The 19973-nt window shown below is 52.7% G+C and overlaps 3 protein-coding genes across 4 annotated transcripts in view; all 3 read right to left on the bottom strand.

Annotated features, from left to right (window-relative positions):
* The window catches only part of HOXC4 (homeobox C4), a 38518-nt gene extending 18917 nt beyond the window's left edge, over positions 1-19601 (bottom strand). Inside the window, exon 1 of the mRNA XM_069489726.1 lies at positions 19063-19601. The gene's annotated coding sequence lies outside the window, so the exon portion shown is untranslated. The remainder of the gene's footprint in view (positions 1-19062) is intronic.
* HOXC5 (homeobox C5) lies at positions 1200-3527 on the bottom strand. Its single transcript, XM_069489730.1, has 2 exons — positions 3001-3527; positions 1200-2299 (listed from the first exon to the last, which is right to left on the bottom strand). Exons 1-2 carry the CDS (start codon positions 3452-3454, stop codon positions 2085-2087), a joined length of 669 nt encoding a protein of 222 aa, XP_069345831.1. The 5' UTR covers positions 3455-3527; the 3' UTR covers positions 1200-2084.
* HOXC6 (homeobox C6) lies at positions 5751-19601 on the bottom strand. Of its 2 annotated transcripts, XM_069489729.1 has the most exons (3): positions 19063-19601; positions 7646-7991; positions 5751-6918 (listed from the first exon to the last, which is right to left on the bottom strand). In XM_069489729.1, the coding sequence occupies exons 2-3, from the start codon at positions 7797-7799 to the stop codon at positions 6611-6613; spliced, it is 462 nt and encodes a 153-aa protein (XP_069345830.1). In that variant the 5' UTR covers positions 7800-7991; positions 19063-19601; the 3' UTR covers positions 5751-6610. The 2 variants fall into 2 exon arrangements, with proteins under 2 accessions (XP_069345830.1, XP_069345829.1); XM_069489728.1 differs by lacking the exon at positions 19063-19601 and having other exon boundaries at positions 7646-8127.
* Positions 19602-19973: the final 372 nt, after the last annotated feature.

The following is a 19973-nucleotide window of genomic DNA, read 5'->3' as shown; positions in this document are numbered from 1 at the left end:
ATGCTAGACATGGGGTGAGGAAAGGCCCCTGGGTGTTTTTTAAAAATGACTGACAGGTAGCTTAGGCAGTGGGATGCATCGAAGTTAGTCTTTATGATAAATCCAAGAAGGATCAGCATTAATAATCATAAATATTCTCCCGCCCCTCCCAGAATCTCTCTGCTCCCCTTCCTTCTTGGCTGCTGGAGCAGCCCCCTAACCCAGCTCCAGACCCCCACCCCACCAGTGTGGGGGGCCTAGGCTTGGCTCCAGGAAATCACCCTGTTGTGGGAGGTGGAGAGGAAATGCAGTAAAGTTTTATGGACCCTTCCCACATTTGTTTCTCCTGTAAAGTGCTTCCTCCTCCACCCCATCCCAGAGGCTTGGAGTGGGCCTCAGCCAGCCTCAGACACCACCTGAATTATCTGCCTTTTCTCCTTCTCTTTAGCCGACCCTCCCCTCCACACAAAATCCCAGAGACTGAGATAAATGATGGCAAACAGACGTGACTCTAGCACTGGTCCATGCAGCTCCTTTCCCAGTTAATTGTCCCAAATAGCCCTAGGCCCTAGAAGGTGGGGAAAACAGTCTGAACATTTCCTGTCAGGCAGGTACACCCTGCAGGTTGCCCTCCCTGCTCCCTCTCTGGCAGCATTTTAGAAAGCCAAGCACCTCCTCCAACTGCCCCAGCCCAGCACCCCTTTCCCAAGCAGTACCAACTCTCTCTGGGGGTCCTTCTGGGACCAAATAGGTCTCTGGAGTGAGAGCTCAGCCCTCCTTCCATGTCCAGCAAGGGCCCTCAGGTACCACCTAGGCCCAGGAGAGATCTTCAAAGGCCCGAAAGAGCCTGAGTCTGAGCACGGCGGAGGCACTGGTCCCTGCATATTAGCTTTGGCATGGAGCAGGGGCTGCTGTCAGTCCAGAGGCCTCAGATGCACTCAGCCAAGCTAGGAATGGGGTGCAGAGACCTGAATGCCTTGGACAACCATAGCAGGAGGAAAGCCAGTACAGGAGTGCCCTCCTCTGCCCCCATAGGCCCTTCTTGGAGTCAAGGATCAGGGAAGGAACTAAATTTCACTTCCCTCTACTCAATGTCCCTAGAAGCTAACATTTTTTTTTTTTAAGGGGAGGCTTAAATGTTCTGAGCCTCCCCCTACCTTCACAGCCCATTTAGACACTTTACCCAACACATGCCCCAAACACACAGGAGCCACTGCATCTTTAGTCCTGTTCTCTCTTCATCTTTATTTGATATGACAAAATATAGTTTCAGGAGGGACCCAGAGTCAATAAATAGTTGGACAACAGCAATGGGGCGGGAGGGCACAGAAAGTCGTGGCAGGGATTATGAGACAGCAAGGAGCCTCTAGGACAACTTGCTGGGGTCCCATGGCAGGAAACCCCAATATCTGAGCTAGCTAGCAGGCTGGGGCTGCGGGCCTGAGAGGGCATGCAGCGGGCAAGGGCTGGGGAGGTTCCCGGATTTTTCTTGGGGAGAAAGGTTTGGAGAGCATAGAACAACGGAGTGGGGCCCTAGGTGGACGTTCAGTCATCTTCCCCTTTCATATGCAAATCGTTAATAAGTGAAGATCGGGTTTAGTCGCTATAAGGAAGCACCCCAAATCTGGAGAAGGACTGCACCAGCAACAACCACTGTCTCGCCAGCCTGCGGACGCTTGGCCCGCCTAGCGAGGAACAAAGGAGAGGGCGAGCCTGGAGGGTCTGGGCGAGGGTCCTGTGGCGCCCGCCAGGCCCATCTTAACTTGGGCGGGCCGAACAGAGGCTCGGAGCCAGAGAGGCGAACCAGGCCAAGGTTCATCCAGCACCAGCCTGTACGCCGCAGCCCCCGGGGGAAGCCCTGCGGAGCTTGCCCTGGGCCCCGGGTACTCAGCTGAGGGGAGACGGGACAGCGCAGGCAGCCCCGCGGGAACCTTGGGTCGGTGGGGATGCGGAATGCCAAGGGAAAGCTTCTTTTGTCTGAGAGGCCAGGGAGCCAGTGCTCCAGCACCTGCCCTCGCCCCAAAACACAGAGAGAGGAAACCCGAAAAGGAAAGGCAGGGGCCGAAGCCGGCTCGGGGTGCTGTCTGCGGGCCTCCTCGCTGCCTCTAAAGAGCCTCTTTGCTTTTCATTTTGGAATCCTTCTTCCACTTCATCCTGCGGTTCTGGAACCAGATCTTGATCTGTCTCTCATTGAGACACAAGTTGTTGGCGATTTCTATGCGCCTGCGACGAGTGAGGTAGCGGTTAAAGTGGAATTCTTTCTCGAGTTCCAGAGTCTGGTAGCGCGTGTAACTGGTTCGGGACCGCTTGCCGTCCGTCTCTGGAACATAAACCCCCCGCCCCAAGCCAGGAAGGGATGAATAGCGTGCAGCGCCCAGCGCCCCCGCCCCAGCCCCAGGCCCCCACCCGCGGCCGGAGCCAGAAGAGGCGAGCGCGGCAGGACAGGCCGGCGGGCCGCAGGCGGGCCAGCCCAGCCCAGCCCCGGGAGAGGCGCCTCCGCCCAGGCAGGAAACTTTCCGCCGCAGCCTTCACTCAGCAGCCGGAGGGGCTGAGGGGGGGTGGGGGGAAGAGGGAGACCCAGGCTCGGACCGAACAATAAGCACCCTCGAGATCCGAGCACCGGGGACCCCCCTCCCGCCCCTCCCGAGTCGCTGGAATCCTCCGGAGCTGCGAGCGCCGGCCGAGCCGGCTCCGCAGGGGAGGGAGGGAGGGAGTCGCGGGGGGATCCCCGCTCTGGAGCCCCGCGCTCCTCACCCTTCAGATCCCTCTATTTTTTTAACTCCCTCCCTCTCCCCCAAAAATTGAATATTGCCTTTTATACACGTTTTGTTCCTATGATCCAATTATGTCGTCGTAAATTTGGGCGCACACAGCCTCTAAGCCTTTTAGTGGACAGTTTTACGAGCCATTGATGCCTGGATCGTAAAATTTATGGCCGCAGGTTTTTTTTCTTTATTTGCCCCGCATGGCCTATAAAACCCAGGCGGACCCGAGCGCGCAAAATGAAGTCCTAAAGTTTACCGTGGCTCATGTGCAGTTTGGTCATCCACGGGTAAATCTGTGGCGGGGCCGGTGGTTGGCTCAGTCCGGCGGGCTGCCCTGTCTGTGCCTGCTCCTCTTTGATCTCCCCACTGCTCTTAGCTCGCTCCTCCAGCGCCGGGCGAGCTGCCTTCTGACTGTACATCCCGGGGTTCAGAGGAGCCGCTTCGTCTCTGCCCAGAGCGTGTCCCGGAGCGGCCGCGGCGCTGCAGGCAGGGCGGTCGGGGTGAGCCCGGGGGTTGGCAGCCATGTCTACCCCGTGGAGAGAGTTGGAAGGCGCAGGCGGTGGGAAAGTGATGCTTAAGTCCAATCCGCCGTAGCAGTACCTGGATGCCTGCACCTCTGAGGCCGATCCATAGTTCCCACAAGTTTGCATGTTATAGGCAGGGATATTGGGGCTCTGCTTATAGAATGAATTGGCTACGTAGGAGCTCATGGCGGGGAGGGCCCAAAAAAATTTCTGCACCCTTTTTGATTAAGGGTGATTTGTGACTCTTTGAAGTTGAGGGGTTTTTTGTTCTCCAAAGTGCACAATTTATAGGTGGAGATATCTCTTTCTTTATCCTATGCGCTCTTCCCAAATAAGGGAGCCTTAAATAGAGTCACGTGACTCCAGCGGCCACTCATAAATTTGGCTTGATGACCTCCGGGAGGTTAGTGATGGAAGCCGGCGAAACGCATCTTGATATGTTGGCAAAGCCCAACCAAGGGGGAGAGAGAAAGAGAGGCAAGGGGGAGGAAAAAAAATGGTTCTTGGAATTGGGGGGTAGCCGGGACAACGAGCCCACAGCGACACCTGGTGCCTACTTGGAGAAATTGCATCCTCGAGCTCCAACACGCCTTCAGGCAGCTGGATTTTTTACCCTGCGGAGAAGCTGGTTGTTACTGCAACAAACCCCTGAGCTGGTCTTTTAAATTCTATTTAAATTTAAGAGAAGATTGGGCCCCACTTAGGATGCACACAGTGTTCTTTTGTGATGGATAATGCCGTTCTGTCAATCTCAAGGGCCTTCCAATATTCAAACAGAGCTGAGGAAAGGGATTTAGTTAAGTTCTTCTGCCCAGGTTGGAGAACCAAGGGGGGTTATCTCAGGTGCCCTAAACCAAAGGTCAAGGTCCCTTGCCTCAAAAGCCCCCAAGGTCCCCCAGATACTGCTGAGGCGGTGCCTATCAGCATGGCAAGGTGGACTCAGCCTCTGGAGAGGAAGACAGGGTGCCCAGGAGGAGGGGTCCTAAGTGGGTCCAACAAGATGGGGGGGGGGTCCTGCAGCTGAGTGCTGGGTACTCTCTGGGATGGACCTGGAGGTGAGGAGCCAGGTGGAGTAGAGCTCACTATACCAGCTACCCTAGAGTGGCAACAAGGCAATTTTCAAGTGTGTGTGTGTGTGTGTGTGTGTGTGTGTAAAGAACCGGACACAATGGGCTGGAGGACTGCTGCCCTGCATTCCTGCATTCTTGTGTGTGATCCTCATGTGGTACCTATGCTAGATATTTTAGATAGAAAATAGATGTTAATTGAGAGCATGGAGAAGCAAGATTCAAGCCTCCACAATATTATATGAGTAAGGCAGAGGGAAAGGCCTGTTTTGTGTCCTTTGGGGAAAAGGTGTCTGGACCAGGCTTTCCAGAGACCTGAATCCAGAAGGTCCACAGGAGAGTAATTCCTGAGCTATTTGGAGACATGGAGAGGACCCAGGTAGGGGGTGGGCAGGGCAGGCGCCTGGGCAAGCTTCACAGAGTCTCTGCAGCCATTAGGCCCCTTCCCGTGTCCCCTAGCCCCAAGTCTTATTCTTTCCTGCCTGCTTCTTCCCAGGAAATCTCCGCCCCTGCCAGGAGAACCCCCCCCCCCCCCCCCGCCTGCTGAAAGAGTGTTGGAGGGGGGCTGCCGGGGATCTGGAGGATCTGGAAAACTTTGGCAGATTTTTTCCCTCCGGGAGACCCCCCCTTACCACCTCTCCTCCTAGGCCCACTCAGGTTTCTCTGGCTGGGCTTGGGGAGAGAAGGCCAGAGCTGATAAATGGTTAGGGTCCAGCTTCGCTCCTCACCCGCAGGGTTTGAGGAGAGAAGAGTAAGGAACCAGACGGGCTGGGGGGGGGGGGGGCTGCAATGAAGAAGGAATTTTGTCCCGGCCACATCAGGAGTCCTAGAGCAGGCAAGAGTTCAGTTTCCAGGCTTTCTCTTTCGAGATGTCCTTGAATCGCTCAATCCCTGCCGAAGGGCTCCAATCCCGCGCGGTCTTCTCTCTCCCCTCCGTTTTCCGCCTCCGCCACGTTTCGCAACAGCCGGCCTGGCGCGAGCCGGTGGCTTGCTCACGCGGCGTCCTCCGCCTCCAATTTTGGGGAGTGGGAGGAGGCGACCCTCATGCCTGAGTAGTGCTTCTTTTCTGCTCTTTTGGGGCTTTAGGTTCAAAAGAACCCGAGGGTACCACAGGCAAAAAGAAAGGCCTGCGTGTAGCTGGTGCTCAATCCGACTAACCCAGCCCCCACCCCAACAAAATCCTATGCGGCCTCTGTTGCAGGGTGTGAGTTGCTCCGCACAGGGAGCCCAGAGAGGCCTCCCAGCCCCCCAGCGCGATCACAAGGAGAAGCGGAAGGCCAGGGCTCCGCGCCTGGCTCCGGGAAAGGCGAGTGCAGAGGGCTTGCAGGCGGCGGCCAGACGCAGGAGCGCTTGGAGCCTGCTCCAAGTTTCACCCCGATGGCCGGTGTGCGAGCGAATTAACAGAAATCCCGATATAAACTTTTAAAAATAATATCAGTTTTATTAAATATTCGAGAACGGATCCAGAGGTCGGATTTTTACAGGAGGGTAACACGAGGGGATTTATTTATTTATTTATTTATTCATTTATCTTCTCCTACTGGCTAAACAAACGTCATTCACTTTTTTTCTCTTTTTGTGATTTTCCCTCTTTTTTTTTTTTTTCCTTTTTAAAATGGGATAGGAACACTGACGGTGCTAAACATAAATATAAATACAGAGACCACAAATACAGCTAAAAATATTCACACAGAAACAGTCACAGTTTGTAAAATGCCATAATGACCCCCCAGGATTCTTTAAATACAATTTGCCAGGGCTGGGCATTTGCTGGGGCAGAGGGACCGGGCAGGGACTGCGGGGAAGCCCTGGGGGTTAGTGTGGGGCCAAGGCGCACCCTCCTTGGGCCTGGGCCCTCCCCTGCTGCCAGGCCGGCCCTGAGGCCCTGAGCAGAGGCCCCAGGGCCGGGAGCCGGCTGGCGGGGGCGGGGGCATCAAGAGGGTCTGGGGAGCCAAGTCCTCATTTGGAGGGAAATCTACAGAGTCTGAGTTCAGGGACTGGAGCCCCCAAGGCCTGGGCGGGGGGGAAGGGGCCTGCTGACAAGCCGAGAAGTAGCTAGCGAGGGAGCAAGGAGGAAGAGGCGCATGGTGAAAGAGAGTTGTGCGGTGAGGGAGGAGTCCAGAGCTGACTTTCAGGTCCACACTTAACTCCCTAATTTTGTTTTAGGGAGCCAAAACACATCAATTGTGCCAGTGATAAATACAGAGTGTGTGATTAGAGGAGAGTTAGGGGAGCGAGGGAGATAAGAAGAGAGGGGTGGCAGGGACAGTCCTGGTCACTCTTTCTGCTTCTCCTCTTCTGTCTCTTCCCGCTTTTCCTCTTTTCCGCCCAGGCTGTCGGCATTGGCCCCTCCGCCGCCCCCCGAGAGCGTGGACGTGAGATTAGACTCTTTTTTCCACTTCATTCGGCGGTTCTGGAACCAGATTTTGATCTGTCGCTCGGTCAGGCAGAGAGCGTTGGCGATCTCGATGCGCCGGCGCCGCGTTAGGTAGCGGTTGAAGTGAAATTCCTTCTCCAGTTCCAGGGTCTGGTATCGCGAGTAGATCTGGCGGCCGCGCCTCCGGTCCGCTCCGTAACCGACCCCTAGAGATCCGGGCACAAAACATACTAAAAACAATCAGCAAGACGTCCTCTGCGGATGATTTCGCCTAGCAAAGTCCTGACTCTCCCAACTTGGCCAGTAGCTCACAGCCCCCTCGGGCTCCAGCCTTCTCCCTTTTGCCCTGCCCCCCCCCCACACACACACTGGGGGTACAGCCAGAACCCAACTTCATTCAGACCTCCCATAGGGTGGGAAGTATGTGTCCCCAAGAAAGGTGTTGGGGGGCGGGGCAAAAATCGAGCAGAAAGCTGCAAGTCTAAAAGCTGATTTTTTAAAAATCCCAAATGCTGGGGATGAGGGCCCCATTTCTCAAGGACTGGGCTTCCGCACCTCCCCAAACACTCTAGATCCTTGGAAACTTATCCCCATTTCTCTGCCCTCCCCTCTCCTCCTCCCTTCTCCTCAGCCTGACTCGACTTTGGGGGGCTCCCTCATCCTCTGCTCCCTCCCCTCATCCCCTGCCCTGTTCCTGCCCCCTCAGCTCGCCTTGAAGCCCTCCAATCCGTCAGGGGCCAAGGGGGCCAGGCCCCTGTGAGCGAGCTGGAGGCGAGCTGAAGGGGCAGAAGAGGGGGCCCTGTCTCGGCGAGGAGACGAGCGTGATTGTTTTTATGGGGCCATAAAAAACTCTCTCCGCCCGTTCTTCTAGGGAAGCCGGTCATAAAGCCAGTTCAGTTTATTTAATTTATATCTCGGAGCTGTAAAACTCACCACTGTGCGAATTCATTCGCTGCATCCAGGGGTAAATCTGGATACTGGCTTTCTGGTCCTGGGGCGCAGTCCTGCCCTGCTCAGAACTAAAATCCTGAGCGATTGAGGTCTGTGTGTTATGTCCTAAGGTGTTTTGTCTGCAGTTTGAGAGCATGTCTTTCTCCTGGTAAAAGGAATTAGATCCATAGTCATACGGCCCCCGGCTGGAACTGAACACGACATTCTCCTGTGGCGAATAAAAGGGAGTCGAGTAGATCCGGTTCTGGGCAACGGCCGCTCCATAGGTCGAGAAATGCCTCACTGGATCATAGGCGGTGGAATTGAGGGCGACGTTGGGGAGGACGTCCTGGCCCCCGGCGAGGTGGCAGGATAAGGAAGGGTTAGTGAAGTAGGAATTCATCCCTTTGCCTTTACCTGGTCGGGCTATGATTTCTTTAATATTTATTTCTGTCTCCAGTTTGTACTCGGAACTAGATGGTTATAGGGACGGCTCCAATCCAGGACAGACAAAATGACAAAGTCAGCTGACCCCCTTCCAGCCAATCGTAAGCCAGATGTCAAGAAGGGGGAAAAAAATCGCTTCTGCTTCTGTTGATTCCCTAGTTGAGACTAAGTGTGTGCTTTGAAAGTAAGACTTAAATTTCTTTTAAAAATATATATGTAAGAGAACTGGTCTGGGGGTGAAAGAGGGGTGCACCTCTGTGAGCAGGGCTTTGGGGCCCAGAGAAGGAGAACTGCACTCCCAGGAAATCTCTCAGCCCCAGCTAACTTTGCTGTACTGTGGCCAGAGCCAGGGGTGAAGAAATCCCTGTATTTTCAATCTGATTTCATTTTTTATATCTGCCCCCTTCTAAAATTACATCCTGATTTCTTCATGGGAGGAGCTCCCTCCCAGCTCAGGGGAGTCCCCAGAAATCCTACAGGAAATCCTTGTTTTGACACTCCGTGGAGTAAGTCCCCATCACTAAACCAGTATTTTTTCCCCAATAATTAATAAAAATCATAAGTAGAAAGAAATTTCATAAAACATGATGCCCAGAAGAAGGAGAGTGTGGCTGAGAGTCTTGGGTATAGGAAGGATGTGGGGAGCAACTAGGTCTAAAGGGTCAAGGGTGGGACTTCAGGTTACACTGGCAGAGCTGAAGTGGGCAAAGGGGCCATACATTTGCTTTCCTTTGCCTCCTTGCCCCCTCTGCCTCCTCAGGATCCCCTTTTGGGGAAGACTCAGGCAGCATTTTTGCCTAAAAGGGAAAATGCATAAAAATGCAAAGAATAAGGAGAAAAAGAAGTAAAAGATGAGAAAGAGAAAGAAAGGAAGAAGAAAGAAAACTCTGAGAGTCTTTCTAGGGACATCAACTCCTGTTTATGTTGGTGAGAATTTATGATTTGGAGCTAGCGAGGAGCGGTGGGGCAATTCACATTGGATCCAGGCAGAAAGAGAGGGCTGGAGGGGCTCTGACGGACAGTTGGCTTCTTGCAGGCTCAAGCCCCTGCACAGGTCAGAGCCCCCTGCCCCCTCCGGACTCAGCCCTGCCAGGGGAGGCGCCCCTGGACCTGAGCTCTGGGGCTTAGAGCTCTGGGGCTTAGAGACTTCAGCAAAGAGCTCATGGGGAGCTCTCCCCAAGTGCCAGTCATCCCTGGTGGAGCCGGGCCTCTCCGCAGCCTCTACCCCCAATTTTTTCCACGTTGAGGCTGAGAAAAAGGAAGAGACGGTTAGGAAAAGGCAGCTGAGTCCGAGGCTTCTGAGGGAGCCGCAGTGGGCGAACTGAAACATGGGAAGGTGTGCAGATGGGTTTTTTTCTCCTGATTAATCCAAACTTAATTTGATATTGTGACATAGGCTGAAAATGCTTTGAGTTGACAAAGAGGGGGCGGTGGGGAGTGCGCAGGGAGCAGTGAAAGCTCATATTTTCCTCTCACCATTTTGGGGGGGGGGGAAACTAGCTATAACAAGAACCCGGATGTCGCCGGATTTTATGATCTTTTCCTTCTGTGTAACAAAGCGGAGTAATCAATGGGTAGCAATAAAGCCATAAACGGGACTACGCTGGGAAAAAACTCGTTTATTCATCTTCTGTAACATTAAGGTTTCCCTGGAGTGTCGCTAGGGGGGAAAAATAAAGTTTTCGAACCCAAAAGCAGACAGTGTGTAGAGACAACATGTTAGTTAATACATGAACCTCGTTAGGAGGTTGAAGAGTCTTCCTGCCAGACAATTTGTGTTGGCTTTTAAAAATACAGCCCTAATCTTTCAGAAAGGAGGGAAATTTGTTGATATTTGGAAGAGTAGGGGAAAGACCCCTATACTTATAAAGGTTCCTCCTCTTGAATCACACTTTCTTCTCCCCAAGGAGATGTAGGTGAAAGGGTACAGGAGGGTTTTTAAATTAAGAAAGAAATTTTGAGATGAGTTATCTTATTTTGGGGTGACATTGCAGGTACACAAACATAGACGCCAACAATGAGTTGCTTTTCGCTCTAGAATCCAGCTGTCTTCAGATTCATGGCATGCCTGGGCAGAGGTTTCCAACAGCTGGTTTGCGCTCCAGGCCCCCTGGAGGGCAAGAGGTAGTGGAGAGAGAGAACAAGGAGAGAGTTCCCTGGGGGCTGAGCTAGGGAACAAGTCAGTGCACCCCTGGACACAAGTAGCCTGTCTCAAAGTTCCCAGCCTCCTTTCTGCCCTGAGGGTAGTGGTGTAACAAGTAGAAGAGGCCAGAAGAGAGAGAGTAAATTTCCCCCCACTTCAGAGAGAGATTGCTAGAGGGATAAATTATGTCAGTGATATTTCCTTCAAGATATTAAATTGTTGCAATGTACAACAAATTGAATGATGGAAGATAGGATGTCTTAATGAGGTTTTGCTTTCAATGAGTGTTGATTTTCTATGTATTTTAAAATCTCTTTTATGGGTGGGTGGGGGAGGGAGGGACCTTGGAAGAAAGAAGGGGCTTCTGGGGAAGCATGTGCTACAGCCCCCCAGCAAGGATGCCTGACTTTCCTTGAGCTCCTCCTCAACCAAGTCTGGAGAGGAAAGGGGCCCCAAAGTTAGGGAGATTCTCTTTCGGGGCCTAAAGGCTGTGGGCTTAGGGGGGTGGGCGACCTAAGGAGCAGAATGTAAGTCTCAGGCCCGGAAAGTTAAGTGTTTTATTACGTCCCTAAACAGAGGGCAGAGACTGAAAGGTCTCGCCGATTTATAATGAACAGAAACCAGCTGCTGGGTGAAAAAGGCAGAAATGCTGGAAGGGGGAGAGAAGGGGAAGCAGAAATACAAATAAATTCCCTCACTGCTTAAAGACTTTCAGCAAAATTAATTTCCAACACACTCTCCCCCATCACCTTCCTTCGTTCCTGAGGAAAGAAGCCTTCTTCTTTCAGCTAGATCTTTAATTATGCAGCTGAAATTTGCTGGAAGGATTCGATCCAAGGGGGGAGAGCAGGTCAGATGAGCTCGATCTTTCCTCCATTGGATTATATTTTCCTTTTCCCATTTCATGTTAATTTTATTTTTTTAGCAAAGGAAGGGCTATGGGGGAAAACTGGGACTTGGATTTTTCTAAATATATTTATATTTTCCTGTTAAATTTGTCTGAAAACAATTATGGAAACTCATCAGCAGAAGCAAGAACAGATGTTTTATTAAAACTGCAGTTGAGCTCTGTAAATATGCACAAGTCTTGGGAAGGAAGGGAGAGAACTTATTCTTTGTTTCTATAAAACAAGCCTAGAGAAATCAGAAAAACATTCCCCATCAGGCCCGCAGGACTCTGCGCTGCTGCCCTGGCCCCCTGGCCTCCGGAATCAGGCATTTGGAGAGGGCTTGGTGTCCAGAGCAGATTTTGGTTTCCGAAGCTTTAATAAGTGGATTCAAAAACAGGATTTGGAAAAACACCAAAAAGGAATAAAGGGGGAAATTTACCATTTGCTGCTCCAGTCCCCCCAATCCAAAACACATGATTTTAGAGAGCGCTAATCATAGGAGAGAAATTTACTCTCTGTGCCTAGGACCCCTGGGTGGGGTGCGGTCACTGGCCTGGAGTCCCCATGGCTAAGGGTTGTATTGGAGGCTGAGTACTTGATGGATTCCCAGGGCGAGTTAAGCACTCAACTCCAGCCTTCTCCTGCTCCAGGCCAGGGAAAGGCTGGCGGCCTGTGTGGCACTGAACTGGACAGAGAGCGGGTGGGACTGGACCCCGGCACTGAAGAGGTTCAGAGGTTCCTGAGCAGGCCTCACCTTACTGGCCTCTGCTTTCCACCTTGCTCTTGGAAATATATTAATTTTAGGGGGAGGGGATATTTGAAGTGAATGGGAGAAGATCTGGAATTTTTATTTGAAAACAGTTTTTTCCAGAGGTCATGCTCAGTTTGTGTTCTGCCGGTCTCCTCTCTTTGCCCAGAACCTCCAAACTGTGCAGATGTTTATGACTCACCCCCCCCCGCCCCCCCGCACAAACACACACTCCATTCCTGGCTGCCTCGCAGCCAACTACAGCTTGGAGCCTCCGAAGGCTGTTCAGGGACCCGAACACTGGAGCTGCAGGAGTCAGCACTCAGCGCTCGGCCTGGGTGCTTGGCTGCCTGGAAGTGACTGCCGCTGCCCGACCCTGCCCCTCCACCCCCAATTCTCACTTTCCAGAGCTGGAGAAGAGGTTGCCCCGCCGGCCCCTTTTGTGCCACTGGGTGAGGACTAAAATCCCTCTTACAGAGAAAGCCGCCTTTCAATAATTGTTCAGCTCACCTCACAATTGCACTATTTGGTTAAGGCTTTGCTGTTCTAGAGCAACTGCTCAGATGGCCCGACTGGCTTATGATTAGATTTTTTAATTTAAAAATTATAAAATAAATCCTACTCCAAATGCCTGTTGTGTGTATAAGCTCCTTTGATCTCCGTGGAACTCCTAGTAAAAAAGATTGCAAAGAGAGCCTCCGGGTCTGCCAGAGAGCCTGAACGCAGGGAACTGGGTCTGCTTGGGAACACCAAAGCACAGCTCACCCAAGGGGCTCCTGCTTTCTCATAGATAGGGTGGGGGAAATTGTCTGAGCAAATGTTCCCCTCTCCATATGCACACTGCATTCCAAAAAGGAACACGCCAGCCTGCCTTCTCCTTTCAAAGTGCAGGCATAGAGAAAAGTGAAATTTGACACACCCAACCCGGAAATGGATCCCATTTGGGGGTGCTGATATTCTAGGGACAGGGCCCAGGCTGGCCAGCTGAAGGGAGTTGGGGGTCAGCAGGGAAGGGGGAAGGAGAAAGAGGCCAGATGGGGCATGTCAAGCTGCTGAGAACTGCCCCAAAACACCTCAGAGGCCTGCACTAGTGGCTCTTTTGAGCTAAGAAGAGGTTGAGAGGCTGCCGGAGCTGCTTTTGCTCTATTGCAATTAAACAGAGATGAAAGGTATACAGAGGGGCTCTGCTAACTCATGTCATATTTCCTCGCCTCCCTTTCTCTTTCCAGATTTCTTCCTGACCTTTCCTTACTGGCACTCCACCTACTGCTGCCACCATCAGCAGATACAAACTCTCCTGTATCGGCATTTGGCATTTGTTTGGCTTCTCAATTACTTCGCTGGCTTAAGGTTAATAAGTAAAATAGGTCCCAAGCATCTCTGTCACATCATACTCAGACCTGAGCCCCCTTCCGGCTCCATCTGGAAAAAATCATTTCTGGCTTTTTGGGGCCTGGCCCCCAACCCTCCCACTCTATCCCAAGCAGCTGAGTATCGGCTGAGGAGGGGACTTGGGGAGAGCCTGGGGACACACCACATCTCATCCCCACTGGGATTGAGGAAGGAGCTCAGATGCACAGGAACTTTGGGGGGGGGGTGTAAAGCAAGTGGCCCTGCTTGGCCCAGGAGAAAAAATTAAAATACAGAATAATTTCATCCCCCAGGATAGGGCTTCAAAATGGTGTCAGATGAGTAAGAAGCGGCAATAGCAAAATATGCTGTCTTGCATTGGGCCAAAGGATCCCTAACTTGCTGGCTTCTCTTATGCTCCTCTACATCAAGCATTGCTTGGACCCATTTTGGAGGTTCATGAGAACTGTAAAATTCAAGAACTCGGCATTTATGACATCACAGTGGATTGTCACAGAAGTTATATATGGCAGGAGTTTTGTGTGTGGGTGCCTGGCCTTCCCTCACTCTTTTTTCCTTTCCCCCTTATTTTTCCCCTCGTCTAACTTCTCCTGCTTCAGAATAAAATGTTATTATGTTCTGGAACAATAAGCCAACAATAAAACATCCTCTTCATTTCCCTATAAATAATTTTATCCTTTATTGTTTGCAGTTTTGAAAGAACCATTTAATTTGTGCTGGCAAAAAGAGGGAGAGAGATGGGGAGGGGAAATTAATTTCAGAAATGAGAATATTACTTACTTCAATGATAGTCTTTTAGATTTGATAGCCAGGAGCAAAATTAAAGGCTAACAGTGGCCTCTCTGACTCTACACCTGGTGGGATTGGAGATTTATAGGATCTTTAGCAAAGGGGTAATTTAATTTTGCAGGATTTGCTTAAATTCACTGCTATTTTGGGGGGCTGAGAAGAGTGAAGGATGGGGGGAGAGCAATATGCTTTATCTAGTTTTATGAATCTGCCAACATTACCCTGATTTAAAACCCAACAACCTGTGTCTCAGGGAAATTCCTGCAGAAGGGAGTAGAGGAGTGGGGTGAGGCGGGTGGGCTCAACTTTCTCAGTGACTGTGGCCCCCTTAACCAAGCGGTTACCAGGGGGAAGGAAGAAAAGCTGGAGGCAAGGAGAGGGCTGCTTATAAGTCTCTCCACCACAGGGACACCCGGAGGTTTATGGTGTCCCCATAATTCCCCTGACCCTATAAACAGCTGCCCTATTTTAAGAGGATTTCTGCTTCCTCCTTTCGGAAAGGGAGAATGAAGGAGCATGTTAGGGCGGCAGGGGGTTGCTGGAAAGGGGAGGGAGTTGGGGATATCGCTGCACTTTGTTCTCCTGGGTTAGTTTGCTGGTTTGGCGGGTTTCTGACGCAGGGTGGCAGCAGACAAAACAAGTAAACAACTCACAGACACAATAAACAGGAGCGGCTGCAGCGCCGTGGCTGCAGCGCCGTGGCAGAGGCCGTGGGCGGGTGAGAGGCACAGTCCTGGGGTAATGTCACCCCAACGCCCCGGGTGGCCCTAGCCCAGGCCCAGGCCCAGAAAGCCTGAGGCCAGGCTCGGTGAAGGGCGGAAGGAAGGTGGAAGAAAGCTGCGCACCTTTCGGGCACAGCATGTCTGGACAGGACAGTCTTGGGAGGAACCTGATCATCTAGGGAGAGGCGGAAAATCCCTCCAGCCCGGTTCCTGCGCTTATTTATTTTATGGGGTTTTCTGCTGACATTTATATTTCCCCTCCACCCTGTCTTTTTGTGGCTTGGGAAGGGAGAAAAGCTGGGAAAAGGGGCCCATTAATTCCCAGCCTCGGCAGCCCATACTCCGTGCTCCAGGCCCAGCTTTCTCTCCCGCATCACCCAGACCAGCCTTCTCGCTGGCCCAGCCTTGCCCTGGCTCAGGTAATAGAGAGGATTAAAACGCAGTTCCACCAGTAACCGGATCTGGGTATTTGGGGGACCGACCATAGAGAGCTCCTAATCTGCCTCCACAGATGCAGGCAGAAGTGAGCAGCCAGGCCAGGCAGGGATAGAGATCCATATTCGCCGCACACCTAATCCTTCTGGCTTGCCTTCTCCACCAGCCTCTCCAAGCACCCTGGCCGGCAGCCACTCCAGACCACTGCCCAGAGGCCACCTTATTAACCACTCCAAATCCTTCATCACTCCAGTGAGGCTTCCAGCACCAGGGCTGACTACTCAGAACTGCTCACAGGCCCACCACACCCAAGCAACGAATCCCACAGAACTCACTTTGAAGACAACTGGGTTCCCCTTGTAAAATAGTCTTAAAGTTAGGAAAGTTTGTCTGGAGGTATGGAGAGAAAGCAGAAGGGATTTAGTATTTCCCCAGCCCAGCTGTTTGAACAGCAAAAGCAATAAGGTCTGAGAAAGTCTTTGTGGCATCTGTTGGTTAGTGGAACCCGCACACTCCGATTCCAGCGCACACATATTTCCAGCAAAGCATGCACAGAGGACCTCCGCTGTGCACCCGGTGCCTCTATGAGCCCACTCTCATCTAGTGAAGGCTAACAAAATTTTGCATGCACATAAAACGGTGTTTGAGTGAATATAGGCATGGTAATATACAATTAACCACCAAAGAAATATGAGTCTGTATATATTCAAGCATAAGTCTGAATCTGTACATTTGAGCCTGTATATAATAAATGCATAACAATACCAAGTCTGGTTTCAGAACACAACAGCCAGCCCAACAAGGTTGCTTTATCCAAACAAGGTCGCATTTTCCGTGGGGATCACAACTGTCAGACCAGGGAGAGAAAGGGTTTGCTCTGCCCATTTCTCCTTAGCTAGGAATCATCGGCGCATGAAATACAGGGATGGCAGGACTGACAAAGCACCCCTCTTAAGGGGCAGGCCTGAGGGTTCCCAAAGAGTGGGCTCAGAGAGGAACACTGGGGCCCTGAGCCCAGGGAATGCTGCCAGGCCCTGACTCACAGATTCAATGTCTGCCCAGATTCAATGTTAGCCCGGGGTGTTCGTAGTTTTTGAGCCAGATTCTATTCTCAGCCACACTGGCTATTATTAGATAATCACAGAAGGGCTCTCCTGCAGTAAGGACCATGTTTGCAGGGAATTTGGCTTGCAAGGAGGCTGAGGGTTGCCACTGGTGTCCCCTCTTATGCTTCTGTTTGAATGCCAGAGAGGGAGAGAAAGAAGGGAAAGAAAAGCGAAAGTAACTGGGATGCAGAGGACTGGTGACGATCAGTTAGGGTCTGGTTTATCCCTTGGCCAGACTGGAATACCAGGGACAGTCACTGCTGCTATGCTTTCTCTGCTTACCTCTGACTCAGGAGGACCTGCCTAGGGGTGAAGGGCATAGGGTAAGGTGGGGGCCTGCAGGATTCTAGCCAGGAAGGGACAAAAAATTGATAAAAATATTATAGAGGGACACTTCAGGATTGGTGCTGTTAAGCAGTCAGTCTCGAGCCCTAGCACCCCAAAAGCTCTCTGTCAGCACATCCAAGTAGATCCCTGTAGGCCTAGAGATATACCCCAGCCTCACCCAGGCCTGCCCCTCTGATGGGAGGGGACCCCTCTAATATTCCAGGTAAATCTCCACTGGCCTGGATGGCCTTCTCCAGAAAAGGTTTTCTTTCGGGGGGCAAACAAAGGAGACTTACGCTCCCCCACCCCCATCAGTGTGTCCATCCAAAGGGGAAGAGGCGGACAAAATACAGGCGAAAGAAAAGAAATAGAGGCCTCACCGGTCGGCGGTTCCCACATTTCGCCAGGAAAAAGGCTCCCATTTTCGGGCCTCTCGGGCCCCTCCACTGTCCCACCGTACTCCCCTTGCCCTTTTCAGGTCCCACAGACTCCAGGTCCCGGCCTGCCGCAGCCTGGATAACCGGGGCGTCAGCCTATGGGCCCTGCCTGAGCGGCAGGAGAGCGCGCGGCAGCCGGAGCAGGCGGCGGGCTGGGCCCATTTGGGGAGAGGCAAGCGCTTTTCTCGATCGTAAACAAGGAACGCGAAATTAGCCCCTCGGCAGACGCCTCTGCCGACACACTAGTCCTATGGGGGGGGGAGGGGGAGAGAAAATGCCATTTCTTCCCCCGGGAGAATACCTCACAGGCCTTTATGTCCGCGGCGAAAGGGAAATTTTGGGGGGGCAGGAGAGAAAGGGAAGAGGATTGTGGGGGGAGGGGAGAGAAGATTCACCGTCAGCTCGGGCCCTGGGGGTTTGATTTGAATACAGTCAAACTGCACTTTTAAGACTTTGATTAAAAAAAAACGAGTTCCCCCCACCCCATATTCCCCCCCAGGCGACGGGTCAGGGTTTAAACAGGAAATCGTAGAGTGATCCCCTCCCCCACTGAAGCTTGGCGCAGAATCCCGGTCGCCCCTCTGGGAGAGGATGGGGGGGTGTCTTGGCTCGGATTAAAGGTGAGTCTGGCCCACAGACTCTCGGAACTCCCCAGCAATATGCACCACCCCCCAGCTGTGGGGTGTGTCTGCCAGTGTGTAAGAGCGTTTGAATGTGTGTCGCCCTTTATGAAACTCACACATATAGGTGACGCCTCGGACCGAGGCCGGGGAGCAGGGAGGGGTCATATATCAAACTGCAACACATTCAGGGCCACGTACATTTGGAAGAAATTAAGCCACTGTGTTATGAAACCATATGTGTCGGGTTAAGACTATACAACACACCATTAGCACCAATTATTAGGAAGATCACGAGCGCCCAGGACCCTCCCAGCCGCCCCATTCTGAAGCCCCTACCCCATGAGCCAACTGCCCTTTGAGTCCTCACTGCCTCCACAGCACCCAGAAGGCCCTGCCAGCCAGGCCTAGGCCTGTCTCCGCCCAGACTGGGGCCTGCCCCATTCCCACCTCCGCCCCAGACAGGGCAGGTCCTAGCCTAGAGCAGCCATGCGAGGCGGATGAAGCAGTCCAGTGGACACCCCGGGTGGGATGGCCGCGGTTGGGGATGGGGGGCGCTGGACCCGGGAAGGGAAAGCGGATAGGCCTCTTTTCTCTGAGCACAAGATGGCTTTTGAGTACCGCATCCCCAACCCCCACCCTCCATCCAATGCAGGGCACCTCCCACCCTTCCATCCGCCTGGGCGGGGGCGGGAGCAGGGGGTGGGCAGAAGCTCTCCCCTCCACTGACGCGCACCAGCCACCAGCCTCCCCCCTAATTGCCAATTAACGGCCCAGCCGTTGGCCTAGCTGCGCTCGCTTCCTGCTCGGCGGCCCGGCCCTGGGCCCACACTGCGCATGTGTGAGCTCTGGCGGTCGCGCTCTCTGGGAGGGAGGGGGCTGCGGGACAGGGAGGGGGCGCTGGAAAGTTTGTTTGGGGATTGGGGGGCTGACTTTGCCCAGGGAGAAATGGGCACAGCCTACAGATTCTCCCTCCTGCCCTGGACTTTGAGCTTCCAGGCCCCCTCCGTCCCAGTCTCATTAGCCAAGAGGCCGATTATCTGTAATAAATGGGTACCGACACAGTGGGCATCCGACAGAGGGCCCGCGTCCTAGACCCCAGGCTTGCACCCCACAGGCATAGCCCCTTTGCCCCCACCCCCAACTCCCGACTTCGGCGCACAATGACATCAGGACAACACACTCGCCCCACTACCAGTTACCAGTATTCCAGTTTAACCCCCTTTCTCCCTCCCCTTTTCCTCCCCATAATTACCCACGCGCCCACCCTCTCGCCAGCCCCCACTCCTCTCTAACCAAGGCAAGCCGCTGCTGTCCTTATCTTGAAACCGCCACCCAGCTACGGACCATTAGTTACATATTTGAACCAATAAGGAAACACTTACCGGGCGCTGCTGTCACTCTCCCTGTCTCCCTCTCTCTCTGCCTCTCTCTCTCCCACTCTCTGTCTTTCTCGTCTTCCCTCATTCTGTGCCGCTGCCGAGCCTGTCTCAGCTCCACACACATATATACTTTATATAAATTCAAAAATAAAAAAGAATAATCCTAATTATCAAAAAACCGAATAAAATTAAGGAGAGTTGCAAGAAGGGGGCAGGAGGGAGAGCCTGGGAGAGGGGAGGGGCTGAGGCATCTGCAGCTCCCTACCTCAACTCCTGCTCCCGCATTCCTCCTGCCCCTTGGGGGCCAGAGGGTCGGGAAGGGAGAGAGAGATGCCCTCAACTTCTGCCTCTCCCCTCCCATCCCCACCCTCCCCAAGTGCCCCCAGCTTCGGCAACTCCACCTGGGAGGAAAAAAATTAAATGGGGGGAAAAATAATTATTAATCAGATTAATAAAAAATATATATATACTGGTAATGAAGGGAGCGCCCAGCGCAGGTTTCCCTGGCAATGGTTAGGCTCTTACAGGGAGGACTGTTCTGCGGAGCGCTCCGAACGGACAAACCACAATAAAAAGTTCACGTTCATGGATGGAATCCACATGACTTCTTGTGGCCAATCCAACTTGTGAGTCGATCGTAAACTTTTATTACTCAGCTGTAAATTTTCTGCAAACAACCGGGAATGCGATGCATTTGTGTAGCGTGTGCAAATGGGCGCCGCGGTCGCCATGTTTACCCAATTCTCTCAGAGAGGGAGCATCCCCCGACCCCCACCAACCCCCACCCACCGCCCACTCCCCACGGGCCGGGCTGCTCTAGGCGAGCGCGGAAAGAGCAGAGGGCGGACGCAGGAAGGAAAGAACGAAGGCTTCAGGCGACTGTTTCTCCTTGCTGTGCCGAATTTTAAATATTT

The sequence above is a fragment of the Eulemur rufifrons genome, chromosome 16, assembly GCF_041146395.1.
Source record: "Eulemur rufifrons isolate Redbay chromosome 16, OSU_ERuf_1, whole genome shotgun sequence".
Lineage (NCBI taxonomy): Eukaryota > Metazoa > Chordata > Mammalia > Primates > Lemuridae > Eulemur > Eulemur rufifrons.
Note: the sequence above shows the minus strand (reverse complement) of the source record. Positions and strands in the feature narration are given on the sequence as shown.